At 47.4% G+C, this 14787-nt stretch overlaps 1 protein-coding gene across 4 annotated transcripts in view; it reads right to left on the bottom strand.

Annotated features, from left to right (window-relative positions):
- Nucleotide 1: 1 nt before the first annotated feature.
- The window catches only part of ripor1 (RHO family interacting cell polarization regulator 1), a 50581-nt gene continuing 35795 nt past the window's right edge, over nt 2-14787 (bottom strand). For 2 of the 4 annotated variants that reach the window (XM_035525487.1, XM_035525486.1), the window contains exons 7-23: nt 12852-13001; nt 12457-12520; nt 12182-12225; nt 11356-11481; nt 10163-10311; nt 9621-9750; nt 8971-9114; nt 7274-8266; nt 6357-6490; nt 5933-6080; nt 5140-5275; nt 4699-4860; nt 4140-4298; nt 3662-3858; nt 2293-2376; nt 1649-1739; nt 2-1390 (exon numbers count right to left, since the gene is read on the bottom strand). In XM_035525487.1, coding sequence (XP_035381380.1) covers nt 1293-1390; nt 1649-1739; nt 2293-2376; nt 3662-3858; nt 4140-4298; nt 4699-4860; nt 5140-5275; nt 5933-6080; nt 6357-6490; nt 7274-8266; nt 8971-9114; nt 9621-9750; nt 10163-10311; nt 11356-11481; nt 12182-12225; nt 12457-12520; nt 12852-13001 — 3009 coding nt within the window. In that variant the 3' untranslated portion in view covers nt 2-1292. The remainder of the gene's footprint in view (nt 1391-1648; nt 1740-2292; nt 2377-3661; nt 3859-4139; nt 4299-4698; nt 4861-5139; nt 5276-5932; nt 6081-6356; nt 6491-7273; nt 8267-8970; nt 9115-9620; nt 9751-10162; nt 10312-11355; nt 11482-12181; nt 12226-12456; nt 12521-12851; nt 13002-14787) is intronic. The other 2 variants (XM_035525488.1, XM_035525489.1) reach the window with 1 other exon arrangement.

Genomic DNA, 14787 nt, shown 5'->3' with positions numbered 1-14787 from the left:
GTTTGTTTTAAAATCGTTTTAATTGTTTTTGTTTGTTTGTTTTTTTTTACACTTGATGTCAGCAAGATCCTTGTCAGACAATATATTTAAAAAAAATCTTTAATGCTGCACAATCTGTATGTCATAAGGAAAAATATACTTAAATCTTTTGCAGTGTCATCTTCAACTGCTACTTTGAGTTTTAAATAAAGTCTACTTCTCTTACTATAATTACTCCCCAGTCATTGGAGGCACTTGTACATTAAGGAGGCTTTCTTTGTCCATTCTGAAGTTTTAACAAATTTGCAAATTAAAACTGGTTCTGGCACAGAACCTGTGTCGAGCAGCACCCGAGGAATGCGCAAATAAATCTTCAGTAAACAACGGGGCCATTCTAAACATCACAAGCATAAAGAAGGTCACTATACTTGTATAAAGGCAAATTCCACCACAGCTTATACATTTTGATAATATTTTGTATGCATATTTATATATGTATTAAAAAAACAAAAAAACAAAACAGCTTTAACACTTTTACAGCAGATATCCTTTTTGAACCAGAATTGCCTTGAATCTTAGGAGGACCATTGTGAAGTTTTAATGAGACATCACTTAGAGCAGGTCTATGTTTGCTTTTGAGCTGTAACAACTAAAATTACAACACTTGCAAAAACAAAAAATTAAAATCCACCTACACATCAAATGGGTTATATGTTCTGTTTCAGTAAAGCACATAAATTGACAGTATGGAATGATGGCATTGTATGCTAAAACACTCCCTCAGAACACTCAACCTCCCAGAGAAGTAATCACCATCCCCGAGTCTCCCTACCAACATACATTTGCACTCTTCGCAACCAGCTTCAAACACTCAGCTTATTAAAAGGTGCACCCCTTTTAAAATTCACGTGACATCACAAAAATAACATTTTCCATCCACCTGCAATTGCCACGGGGCACAAAGCACAGCAGTGCCTGTCTGTGCACGGCGGCAGAATTCTCGTGGTAGCCTGGCCCGTCCGGATATCATTTAACAGAACTTCCTCGCTCAGGCACAACATCGCATCTCAACATGCAGATTCATATCTTGTGTCCTTGCGTGCACGGAGTGTATGAAATGTCACGTTCAACACACTGCAGACACCAGCTCCTCACAAGGGCGCGTCGCAGCAATAACGTCTGTACGTGCCCTTCAAAAAGACAGTGTATGGCATCTGTTTGATCACAAGCCTTCCGTTGTCATGATTACAGCTGGGAGCGCACAGTGGAGACAGGTGTATAGTGTCTGTGGGTTTTTTCAGGGTTGGTGGTGTTTAAAACGCGGTGCTAGCCATGCTGCCAGGTGTGAAAAGGCAGGGCAAGCCGTCCTGCGCAGACTCCACGTGTCGATGGGCGATCTTCCCCTCTTCACCTGGAGGAGACACAGGGCCAGATTCCCATCATGCATCATGTAGAGAGCTACAACTCAGCTTTCCTGGCCTCCCACAGACTTATTTTCACAGTTTTGTTCTTTTGTCACTGTATCTAAAGGCTGACTATCTTCACCTCCTCCTCCTTCTGCCCCAACCATTACTAGTCTTCTCCCCCAGCCGAATCCTACTTTTCTCTATTTTAACTCTCAGTTTTCTATGTGTGTGTGTATGCGCGCACACATTCTGCTTCTACTCACCCAGCAGCATCAGCGCCTGCTTGGCGGCATCTCTTACTTCTTCCCTGTCTGTTCGACACAGGTATACCAGTGGCTCAATGCTCTCCTTAGCCTGCCGGGCAAAGAACACACTTTTACGCGCTCCACTATATGTCAAAGATTGTGCGTACGCAATCTTGTTCATTTTCCTCCAGTATCGCTAAGAAACATTGGCTGCAAAGTTTGTGTTTTAAAGTCAGAAAAGTATTCCAAATGTTATAAACCTGAGTTCTACCAAACTTCAGTGTTTGTCATGCCAAAAGTCTTTGCTTCAGCTACAACTTTTGAATCCTTCATCTCAAAAATGTGAGTCGTTTATGTTTTTATAAGCAAATATATTCTAAGGCTTTTAAAGGATTCGCAAATGGATTCATGAACGTTTCTGATGTCTGCTATTTGCCGTACGCTAATCCCCAAGTGAATGTGGAGGCCTCAAAGATAGTGCTGCATTTCTAGGAAACATTACTTTAATGTGGAATTTTTCAATAATTTCATGTTAGAAATTATAAAGAGAAAAATTTTAATTTGGAGCTGGACAGAGGCTGCTATCAGATCATGATTGGTAGAGAAACAAGCATACACAAACACACACGTGCACTTACAGATCAAAGTAAACAGAGACTAACCTTTAGACAAGCGAGAGCTTTGCATCCACAAACCCGGGTCTCGACACACTTGTCCTCCAGCAGCTCCAAACAGCTCACCAGCGCCTGAGTCGGGAAGAACAAGGCAGGTCAGAGGCCAGTGCTCCAACCACACTGAGCACCTGCTCAGTGACCTGGCTACGAGGGCTTCCAGTGATGCTGAGGTTTGTCTCATGACAAACTTCACAGTACAGTGGCTGATGGCACAGCAAGCAAATAGCGCACACACACTGTGTTCTGAGTAAATTATTTTAAAATGTAACTTTCTTCTTTTGAAAGTGGAGACAGAGTGCATGGAACAAGATTACATCATGAAAGAATATATTTTCAAAGAACAAAAGGACTTACTGCGTGATGACATTCAATAGCTACTTGCTTTAGCTGATAGGCCTCAATGTTAACTCACTACTAACGTTAGTACGGCATCCTACATTTAAAATATTTAGTCAAGGAAACGTGACACTATCATTGCTGATTTCAGGCCAGGCCTCCTCATGCATCAATACAAATGTGTGTACACACACACACACACACACACACACACACACACACACGTACACACGTGTACACACACACGCAGAGGGTTTGATGTGATGCAGCTCTCTGCAACAGTCCTACCACGCCGGTGCTCATCATCATGGCCTAGCTCAAGGACAGAGATTTAGGTTGGATATTTGGGAAAGTGAAGTTGAACTTCAATAGATGTAGAACTTCAATAGAAGTTAATTTAAGCCTGTCCTCCTTCTTACCATGTAGAGGTTGTTCTAGTTTTAATAACAGTGTTGTAATGGAAATGGTTTTGTCTGAGCATGTTAAAGGTGATGCAGTATGTCTTAATTGGGAAAAGAATGAGACAGTTGGCCAAAGATAAATGCCTTCCCCCTCCCACACACAACATGTACATGTTCACTGGGAGCAGGACTGGCAACCCTTCCTTCAAATCCACACACACAATCCAGCTAAAATGTGAGTGAGCCTGTTACAAGTTCGTGAGAGGCTTCACATTAAAATAATCTAGGTAGTTCAAGGTCAGTTACTATGGTTTTCTTAACCCAAATTACACGGTGTTATCATTTCTTTCTTAGTTTGTTTTTTTTTTTGGACACAAGGTTGTTTTCTGCCTCTACCACAGTGATTGATGAGTTAAATCAGATGGTTTCTTCATGCTAAATTATGCTAAAAAAACCAAGAAAACAAATTCTACTAAAGCGATGGAATATTCCTTTAAGCTTTGTCCAATTTATAGGACGATCTTTCACTGAAAGACAAGCAAAGTTACTTTATGAATATAACCCCCCCTAGCCTTCCTAGAAGGCCTTCTCCCCGGAGGGAACGCAGGCAGGGCCCGTACCCTTTCGCGGTGGCGTGGCTGGTCGGCGAGGCTGCGGAGCAGGGAGCCGGCTCCCCCGCACAACTTCCCCCGGGAGTCCCCGAGCAGCAGGCTGACGGCACGCAGGCCCTCGCGCTTCAGAGCGCCCTCTGGAGGCCGCTTCAGGGCTTTCAGGCACACGTCCTGGTCCCCGGACTGCAGACACTGCACCAGCCACACTGCAGCCAGGAGCGGGGAAGGGAAATGAAGAAATGGATGAGTGGACACAGGAAGAGGGCGAAAGACATGGTGACAGCACGTGGACCGAAGGGGGACGCATATTTCTTTCACCAGTAACGTGCTGAATTCAAAGCAAATATTTCCGTTTCTCAACCTAGGCCAGCTTGATGGTTCATTAACTGAACAGTACACAGCGGCTGTGGGTAAAAATCTACACGAACCCTCTAGGTGTCAGACACCAAAACACACTCTCACACGCGCACACAAAAGGGCCACACACCCTCTTCAGCCAGCTCAGTAATGTGCACATCCAGCTCGCTCACGCCCTCTGCCTCCAGGTAGCTCCAGAACTGGAAGATCGTGACCATTTCCTTGCTTGCGCCTCTGCCACGTCTGGGCAGCTTCCTTTCGAGAATCCTCTCCACCAAACACAGAAATACTGACACACACACACACACACACACACACACACACACACACACACGATACATCAGTCATTTCTTATCAAATATCACAAGCTTCTTTCTAATGGAGTGTGGGCAGGTGACATCAGCTAGGCTTCATGTGGACAGCCAGCAAGCTGCTTTGTATGTCTATTGCGAAAGGCCTTCAATGAATAAAGCAGAACAACATATTACTAAAGAAAATATTCCATGCTTATCAGTACTTCATAGGGATCCTTATGCATATCACTGTTCAGAGCGTCTTATGAGCACTGAGTGCCTTAGAAATGTATAGGTACTTTAACTTGGAAACCAGCATTCACACATTTTTTAAAAACTTTGAACAGATCATACAAAGAGACAGATACAGGCACACGTTACCAGCCTGCCACCCACCTGTGTTTGCAGGGACAGTACATCTCTCTGGTAGTCTGTTGGCGTATGTACTGCTTAGTGTCTGTATGAAGGCCTCTGTGGAGGTGCTGAACACGGTGCTGCCATCCAAACACTGCTTCCATAGCAACACAGCGCCCTGGCACTGATCCAGCTGTGGAATGACTGCTCCCAAATACACAAATGCGCCATCGAGAGAGAGAGAGAGAGAGAGAGAGAGAGAGAGAGCATATGAAGAGAAGAATCTAGGTTGACCATCCTATCTTTTTTGGGTGGGAACCACCACCACACCCATTCTTTAAAGATCCATTATCATTTTCTTCATCTTTATTATGTAAGGATAACAGACATCTAATTTATAACCAAATATACAAAATTCAAGATTGAAACAATAAATGAGACGGTGCCGTCCCTTTCCTAGTACCAGTGACAAAGTGAGCCCACCTTCCTCTGGCTTGATGGCTCTGCCCAGCATGCCCTTGGCAGCACGGCGGATGAGCTCGAGCACGCGTGCCTCTCGGAGCAGGCGGTCCAGAGCATACATCTCCCCACAGCGCAGCGGGCCAAACATTCCTAGCCTCTGCACACAAACCCAGAGTAAGACGTGACCCGGCACTCAGCCTGCGGAGCAGCTCACAGAAACCTGCAGGTGCACGCACACCAGCTGGAATATACTATACCTAAACGCTACCAAGAAAATACAGGTAAAGCGATATAAGATGCTGATTAGAATTTGAAAAGTATTTTCCTGAAGAACAATATACACAAATGATGATCTCATTTCTGTATATTGCACTTATTTAATCTGGAAGTTATACAAACCAAAATACAGTCAGACATCAGAACTGTTTGTTCTTAAGGGATACAGTGGCTGAAACATCAGCGTGAGGGACTGGAGATACAGTATGTATATCTAGAGCGGGCGTCCTTCAACAGTCTCCATTACTCAGTAATACGAGCATTTAAAATTATATATGCTATGAAAATATTGGAATTTTTCAAAAATGCATCACATTATAAAAATGGAAATGGATGGTGTAATATTAAACTGGTTTTGTTTTTCAAATATTTCACAGCAATTCAGAAATGAACAACCAAGAAAAGGAAGGAAAATTGTTCCAATTATTTCAATAGTGTTTTCTACAGTAATGACATGAAACGACAACATTTTTTTTTTTTAACTTTAATCATGTTCAAAATTTTATAGCTTAATAGTACATTTTCAGGATTGACCCACCAGCAGTTGAGAGCTGCAGTTCTGTAGATGGACCAGCAGGGTGCGATCTAGAACCTGGCAGCCTGTACTGAGAGGCTCAGAAGGTGCGTCGCAGCTGTGGTTCTCACAGTTCTCCTCTGCTACACTCTCTGCAGCTACTGGCTGACAACTGCACAGAGAAGAGGCCCGAAAACAATACAAGTCTATATATTAGAGCTAAAACATGTACAAATGAACTGAAGACATTGGTTTCTGTTCAAAATGTAGAGCGAGTTTTGAAAATCATACAATTTGCTTAAAAAGCTGAAAGAATCAGCCACTAGATGGAAGTATTACACCAAGATGCCTGCGACCCATTTCTGGGAAAGGAAAATCACCAATAATTCCTTTTTTAATGCAGTGCATGTCATTCATCAGTAAAAGGTTAAACTTTTTTCGAACTGACCTGTTTGTCACACTACACTTCCTGCCATCCTCTTCCTCCTCTTCATCCGGATCTGACGAGTTGAGGAAATCAAAGCATCCGAGAGCAGTTTCCACTGTCAAGCTCGTACTGGAGGAAGGACTTCTACTTCGGCCCTACACACACACACACACACACACAAAAAACTTCTAGAACAAGCATAAAACCCCTCAAACTGGCATAACATCTTCATGATAAATGGTTCCAACCATCTAAAACTTGTCCTTGTAAGAAATGGGCCTATCACAAATAAGCTTTCCAAACCCAGGCAACAAAAACACGCACGACTGTTGTTTCTGACCAGTTGGCGAGCTGAGCAAACATCTCTAAACCCTTGGCCATGTCTTACAGGCTGATGGATCTCAGAGGTTATGGGTCTGTAGCCTCTGAACAGCCCGACACCCGATGGGGCTGCCCACACCCAAAATGCTGGGAGCAGGAAGGGAGGGGCTTCAGGGCAGGCCGGAGGCCGGGAGACTACGCTTACAACTCCCTTCATCTTTCTCCTCTGCGTAACAGTGATCACACAGATGACGGCAGATAATCTTTCCCAGGCAACACAGATATAGCAGTAAAATAACCACACAAAAGTGCGTACAGACCTGCACACTCAAAACTCACATTTCCATCGCTATGCTTACGATCTTACGAGTTTCTCATCCTCAAAGAAGCACAAGCAAATAATTAAAATAACAAAAACAATGCTAATCTGACACCAGATGCTTCCAATAACTGTTGTCAAAAGTCAAATGGCTTGGCCATTTGGACACATGCAAAGTAGCAATAATCCTGCAAAAAGAACAACCAAGTATTTGTTCCACACTTAACATCGAAATTCACTTAATATTTACAAGTACAAAAAAAAAACCCACAAGTGCCCTTTACACTCAGCTACTCACAGTGAGAGCCTCTTCCAGCAGTTTCAGCTCCTGTTCCAGCACCTGGAGCTCTGGGAACTGGCCCCTGTAGTCATCTAGAGAGGAGAGTGCAGCAGCAAGCGCCTCCTCCACGCTACTGTCAGCGGCCCGTCCTGTTACGCTGTCCTCCCGGAAGGCCTCTACTCCAGCCCCAGGCTTCTCGGCCCGCGGAGGGCCTGTGCGCGCCTGGGACAGGCACTGCGTGCGCTGGGCCTGTTTTATATTTTCAGCCCCAGCAGGAACAGTATCGCTTTGGCCGGTCAGGGCCTCTGTCCTGGGCGAGGTGCAGATGGAGTCCTTCTCACTAAGGGTGGGGGAGGTGGAGCTGGCGTTGGAGGGGAGCGCCACTGCGAGCTCCTCGGGCTCAGGGGCGGAAATGCCGGCCTCGTCGGCCGCAGCGCTGGAGCTACTCTCAGTGCAGGAGGACGTTCCTGGACCGGCGAGCTCAGAGGTCAGGTTGTCCTCTTGGGGCTCAGGAATGACCAAGCATGGCTCAGCGCGATGGGTCATGTCTGTGACCACGTTCGTTATCGACATGGCAGACAGCAACGATGCAGCGTTAGAAGGCTCCGATGGTTCGCCGGCAGGCCTGTCTGTCAAAGCGGCATCTATGCTGATCTCACTTATGTGACTCAGGGAGCGGGAGCAGCGGGCGTGGCCGTTGGGCACTTCCTGTTTCTTAGCCGCTTCTGTGGTGACCGTGATTGTGGTCGCACGGGGCTTCTCCAGCTCCTCCTCCTCCTCCTCCTCCTCCTTCTGATTGGCCAGGCGCGTGGGTGTGGAGGTGGCCGACTCGCGGGGGTCGAAGGAGATCTCGATGGCGGGAGAGGCAGCCTGCAGCTCAGGCTGGACCAAGTTCTTGTGGGTGTGGCGAATTCCCAAGGACAGCTGGGGGCTGGAGGAATCGTCGGAGGATTCGGAGGAGTTCGACCAGGCTGTGCCGTTCTCCATCTCGTCCTGCCGCCTCAGCATGTTCTACAGGAAAAGAGAGAGAGAGAGAGAGAGAGAGAGAGAGAGAGAGAGAGAGAGAGAGAGAGAGAGAGAGAGAGAGAAGATAGTCGGGGGGGTGAAATGACAATTATGCTGTACTTTCGGTGGTAAAAGTTTCTCTGACAAACAGGAAGAGGGAAAGAAAAACACTACAAGAGGTGTGGTGGAGGTGTGGTGGTGCGATGGAGGAGAGCCTGTCCCGGAACATTAGCCTGGTCATTCTCGCAGTTTTCCATTCAGGCAGGCTGCTGGACTGTGGCCCAAGACAGCGGACGCTCTGCATTCTGCCTCTACTTAACTACTGCTGCAACCAATCTCTGTCTACTGAAAAATAAAACTGGATGCAAGATGGAAACTGTGTGGGGGTGTGAGTGCGCTTTCAAGCGTGGGCATATATGCGATGACACCACAAGAGTGTCGCTTTAATAATTAGACGCTTGAAGACAGACTAGCAGCTCAGGAATTCTAATTGTTCTACTTATTCACAAGCCATACCAGCTAGCAACGGTCTACAAGAACACAAAATACACCGTCACAGAGCTACAACCACGGAGAACTAGGAAGCATTAGTTGGTGGCCAGAAGCACTCACACATCTCCAGCCACCATGACGTTCCTCTACTACCGGGCCCATACAAAGCCTACAGCTCTGGTGCTAGCAGCTAGCGGCTGACGGCTAGCAGCACTCACGTGACTGTGGGCGTGAGAGTCGTTGAGGCTGACGGAGGAGACGTTGCTGCAGCTGAGACTCTGAGCCAGCTTCTCGGCCAGCGAGTCCCGGAACACGTCCAGGATGGGCCAGCGCTGTCTGGGCCGGGAGCGCTGAGGGGCTGACTGCACACGCCACGGCGGCCGGGGCAAGAGAGCAGGTTAAGCAGCACAGGCCGACCGGGAACTCCCATTCGCTGGGAGTCCAGAACTACTGCCAAAGAAACTACTCCCGAGTGTCAACTACTGCCAGAGAAACTACCCCAAAAGGCACTGGGGAAAAGGAACCAAGACAGCCTGAGATTTTCTCTTTAATAGACCAGGGAAACAAAGAAAGACCCTGTTTAATACTGTAGGCCCTGTTCTTGTTAAAAGGAACACGGTCTGAGTACTTTAGCCTGTGCAAATTCTTTTTGGGGGTTCCTTGTGGTGTTTGTCTTGCTGTGCTAGAAAACAGTGATCATGTGACGTCAAGAAACCACCCTGCCAAAGCTCTCGAAAGCGTGTCAAGCCCTGGAACTACAGTCCGATTAGTCTCAAGTTAAAAACCGGAAAGGGCAGGGGAGCTCCCCGAAGGTGGTGAAACTGGCGTGCATGCGAAAGCTGAGTGAGCAGCAGACGGAGACACTCACGTAGAAGGCCTGCTCACGCAGGGACGGTGTGTCTGGGGGACTCTGGTTATAGGTGGAGAAGCGCTTGTTCACCGTAGGGGGCTTGTTCACCGTGCTGGCCGTGGATGTCGGGTCATCCTTGTCGAATGGACTGTGAAAGGAGGAGACATTTTTGGTGTTTATAATCAAGACTCCACCTCAGTGCGGTAAGATTCCCGGTTTCAAAAGAATAAAAGCATCCATTAATTCCTTGTGACCAACTGTGATTCTTATTCGAAGGAAACTCAGATTAGCACTACTGGACGGGATTAGGCTAATGGCTCTCAGCCAACAGCACAAGGCAGCGGGACACGCATGAGCAGAGAAATCAGGTCCTGACCCAACAGGCTGACAATCAGGTATTTTCAGCTAAACATGTTTCTTTACCTAAATATGGAACTTTAATCAAAAATGACACACACACACACACGTAGAATAACAGCTCTAGTTAGCATGGTAGCATCAGTAGTCCTATCAACAGTGATGGAAGTATTTTTGGTTTTAACAAGATGAGGGAAACGTACTTCCATGTGACCTCCAGGCTGAGTTTGATGGTGCCCAGGTCATTGATGTCCACAGCCACGGTCTGGGGCAGGGCGCTGAACAGGTCCTTGGTCTCACACGAGACATTCCCCACCACCACATGATTGGCCAGGCTCTTCAGCTCCGTCACCTTGACAAGTGAAAGGGGTGGAGTCTCATGGGACACGCGTCACCACACGCAGCCAGGTTCAGTCAGTAGATACTCTACACAGCCTGGGATTAGCTAGTGCCATTAAAGAGACAATTTTCAACATTAAGCCCTGCGATTAACATTTAATTTCTGAGCTAGCTTTAGCATTAGCACCATGTCCACTACACACCCAGCATGTGCAGAGGACTTTGTCTCATACCCTCTTGATATACTTCAGTCAGAACACACTACAGGAGCACCATTATATACTACGACTATTGCATAACGTTTATAAGGGGTTTGACCGATTACGCTGGGGGACATCGTTTCAAAGACCCGAGAAGCTGCATTTAAAAAGTGCTCAAGTGCACGAAACCTCCAGGTGTTTGACCAGTAGGCCGCTGGCTGGTAAACGGTTTTCCTGCGGTGCTCTTAACGAGGATGCCAAAAAGCACAAGTACAAGCCTTCTTCATCTCCTCCAGGGTCAGCCATGAGGAGGAGAAGATGCTGCAGCTCTGGTCGCTTATCACAAACATCGGTTGCACGTTCCCCGTTCTCCCCCTGCGACTCAGCGCTCCCTCCCACGCCCACGCCTCCTCTTTAGAGTCCCCTCCCATCTCCCGGCCAGATCCGCACCGCCCCCTGCTGGTGAAGGAGGAGCGCCCGCTGCACGGGGCCGTGCAGCTCATGGGACCATGGAGAAAGAAAAACATGTCAAAGTCCAGCTGCTCGCGCCGGGCTGCTACGACCATTAACGTTTCGCCGACCGAACGGGGCCGCGCTGTGTGCCGAGAGCGAGAGAGAGAGAGAGAGAGCGCGCGCGCGCGCGAGAGAGCGCAAGAGGAAGAATGAGGAGCAGGAGAGAGGGCAAGAGAAAGAGGGATGGAGGCAGCAGGAGAATAAAGAGGGAGCGGAAGAGAGAGGGAGAGTGAGAAAGGGAGTCCTTCACGGACAGATGCATTTTTGCGCACACACACGTGCAGGAAGAGAAGGAAAAACCCTGCAATGGGGACAGTCAGATTATTCCCTTTGTGGGAGCTCACCTTTATAGAGAGGAACTCTGTGATGAGAGGGAGGAAGACCATCTCCTCACTGTCCCACACTTGCTTCCCGTTCATCTCAATCCGACCCCGGAGCTTCCAGCGCTGCCTGCCGTATTTCATGAAGATCTGCGTGGGGCGAGAAGACAGCGTTGCACAGACAAGCCAGCGCACACCACCCCGAACAGGCTCCGAAAGGATGCTGGGGACCGGCAGCTGCCTGCAGTCTGTGACTGACTGCGTTGATGTTTCTGCTTACAGTGATGGACAGCATAAAAGGTTAAGCACGGCATGTTTAAAGGGGAAGGAAACCGAGTTTGGGCACAGGGCACACAGAGAGAGAGAGAGAGAGAGAGACAGTACTGCTGGGGCAATTCAGAGAGCACCGGTATAAACTGTGTGTGTGTGGGAATGCTTTTCCATGTTGCCAGATGGACAGAGATCCCTCAGTTCTTCCATCCCTCTACATCATCACGCCATCTGGCCAAGTCTCTCTCCTTCTGCTGTCTCCAGCTCACAGGCTCTTACACTAGCCAGGGTATCGTGCTGACTCACGATCGACCAGCCCATCAGTCGTTAAGGATGGCATGCATTTAAAGCAGGCGGAGGTGGGCTTGACGAGCTAGCACCTTTCCTTCTCCAATTAGCCACCACCTCCCTATAGCTGGCCTCCCCCTACTGGGCCAGGAGAACAGAGAGAAGAGGATCTCTCTCGCTCCCTCTCAGAGTCATCTTACTAAAAAACTCCCACAGATCAACATGAAAAAAAAGGTGAGAGGGAGATTTAAAAAAAAAGAAGAGAGAAACGAATGAGAGAAAGAAGACTCACCTCATATTGGTCCCCAGCGCAGAGTCGAGCAAAGCCAGCCAGACCTGAATCAAGCCAAACTATTACTCAAACACCTACAACTTACCAACATCACACTACTATTCAAAATGTTTCATTTTCATTTCGTTATTTTGTTTTCAGTATTTTAATTTCATAGCATCAGGCACTAAAACGACTCCATGCCCACAAGCCACTCCGTTTACTGGGAACGGTGGCACTGTTCCGGGAATGTGAACAAAAGAGGCAGAGAAGGCAAAGTGGGATGTGTGTCCTACCTTTCATTTTGATGTGGAATTCCCCGAGCTGGCTCTCCAGCTCACTCTCCAGCATGCACATGTTCTGCAGAGGTGCACAGTGTGGCACGGCCCCACGCAGCGAGACGGCACACGGACAGACGGAACAGACAGAACGGATGAAGCCCAGAGAGCAATTCTCGACCTGCACTCCTTCGAGCGCTCATCACACTGACGTAAAACGCTGGACTTAAAGTTGAAATGTAGATTCTTAGCAAATCACAGTCTGACCAGAGTTGTCAGCGCGCGCATATTACACATCACACACGCTGAACATTATCCACCACGTTGTATTACCAATGACTCTGATAAAACTCTGCCATTCCTCAAGCCTGCTTGAAGCCTCTTGCGGCTGAATTGTCCATTCGCTCCCTTACCTCAGTGTACTCCTTGAAGCCCTTGTTGGCTTCTGATAGGCTCTCTCGGGCCTCACGGCTGCCTGGAGAGGCTGTGTAGGCCTTCACCATCTTATTAGCCCCGTCCCTCAGTCTACGCTGCATACAGTACGCTTCGTACAGCTCGTCAATCTGAGAAAACACACACACACACACAGAGAAAACAATGTAGATCAGCTTCCATATATGTGTGCACGTGCCCATGTGTGTATACACACACACACACAATCCCTACTTCCTTATTTTAGGGCTTTTTATGGGAATGGTTGGTATGGTGTGTGATACATAATTAACATTTTAGTGATGCACCTGCAGTGCCTTCAGCAAACCTGTTCAACCACACAGCAGAAACAAACAGGAAACTCCTTATATGGTCCATACACACGCCCCTGGCACAGATTTACCCCAGGCAAGAAATGTAACCATAAGCACCCTCAATATTTACAATTTAATTCCAATGAGTGACCCACAAACACCCAGACATTTCCCACCTGAACTGGTGCATGTCCTGCTCAAATGACCTCCATCACCTCATGCACACTCTGGGTTTGCAGAGAACCGCTGGGCCTCTCAAAGTTGACGCATGGCACGTAAACCAGCGTTAGGGCAATATTACTGCAGGTTTAAGGCTAGTGTGGTTCTGGGTTACATCAGATCATCAGTTTCCCCCATTAAGCAGGGCTCTCTGACTGAGACCTCAGCCATTAGGATGAACAGGTTGGAACGCGCATGGTGCTTGGCACTTCTTTTAGAGGAATATCATTATTACTCAAATAAATGAACAGGATACTCTACAACTAGCAGTTCATTATTAAGTTATTAAGAAATATACTTATAAGCAAGAAGGTATTGCAGGAATTTCATTTCAGAAGATTATACCAAGAAAGGCACTGCTAAACAGAAAAGGTATATTAAGACCTTGCATGCCTGGTATTGTTAGATGATGTGATTAAAGATGTAGACCATGAAGAGTGTGCACATGTGTGTGTGTGTGTGCGCACGCGAGAATGCACACACATGCTCATAAACACTGTAAGGAGGACTACAGATACAGGTCCCCCTGCATACACCCCTCCCGCCCCAACGCACACAAACACACACACAGTGAGTGAATGACAACAGCCATTCGAAAAGTCACCAAGTAAAGATCACAGACCAGGAAAGGCAAATTGGTTGCACACCCTTGAATGTTTTATAACACCAGAGAGAGAGAGAGAGAGAGAGAGAGACACACACACACACACACACACACACAGACAGAGCCCCTTTAACAAATTATTTCCATAACACACATACACAGACTTCATCTGGAGGTGTTTAAGAACAGTGTGTTGCATCTACTCCACAATTCTGGCAGCATGTTAGAAGGGCAGTCAGAATTTTTGCAGAACTCTGTCACAAACATCCAGAGCTTAGCAACAGGTAACAGCTCATCACATTCACCACAGACACACGCGCAGCTGATCACATTCACTACACACACACACACTACAGACACAAACCCACTGCTTCACCATCTATTTTGCAAAAGGATTCCACCAAGTGCACTACGACTTTAACAACTAGCAAAGCAAAAGCTTTTGATTAACTGCTCCCCTGCAGTTTCAAGTGCACATGAAGCCCAAACTAATCGCACATGAAAGGAGCTGCTGCAGAAGAGCAGGCGGGAGTGAGGATGAAGACCCCTTCCTGATGTGCAGCTGGCTGGGGCTGTTCTGGCCTCAGAGATCAGAGGCTCACTGCTCATTGACAGGGAGACTGGGCTCAAGGCTGACCCCTGCCTGTGGCCCATGAGGGTGTGTTACTGTGTGTGTGCGCATCTGCACAAGCTTGCAAGTACAGATGAACATGTGTGCACACACACTGAACATTGCATAAAAAAGTATGACACACACACACACACACACACACACACACA

This window comes from Electrophorus electricus, chromosome 4 (genome assembly GCF_013358815.1).
Source record: "Electrophorus electricus isolate fEleEle1 chromosome 4, fEleEle1.pri, whole genome shotgun sequence".
NCBI lineage: Eukaryota > Metazoa > Chordata > Actinopteri > Gymnotiformes > Gymnotidae > Electrophorus > Electrophorus electricus.
This window is presented reverse-complemented; position numbering and strand designations above follow the sequence as displayed.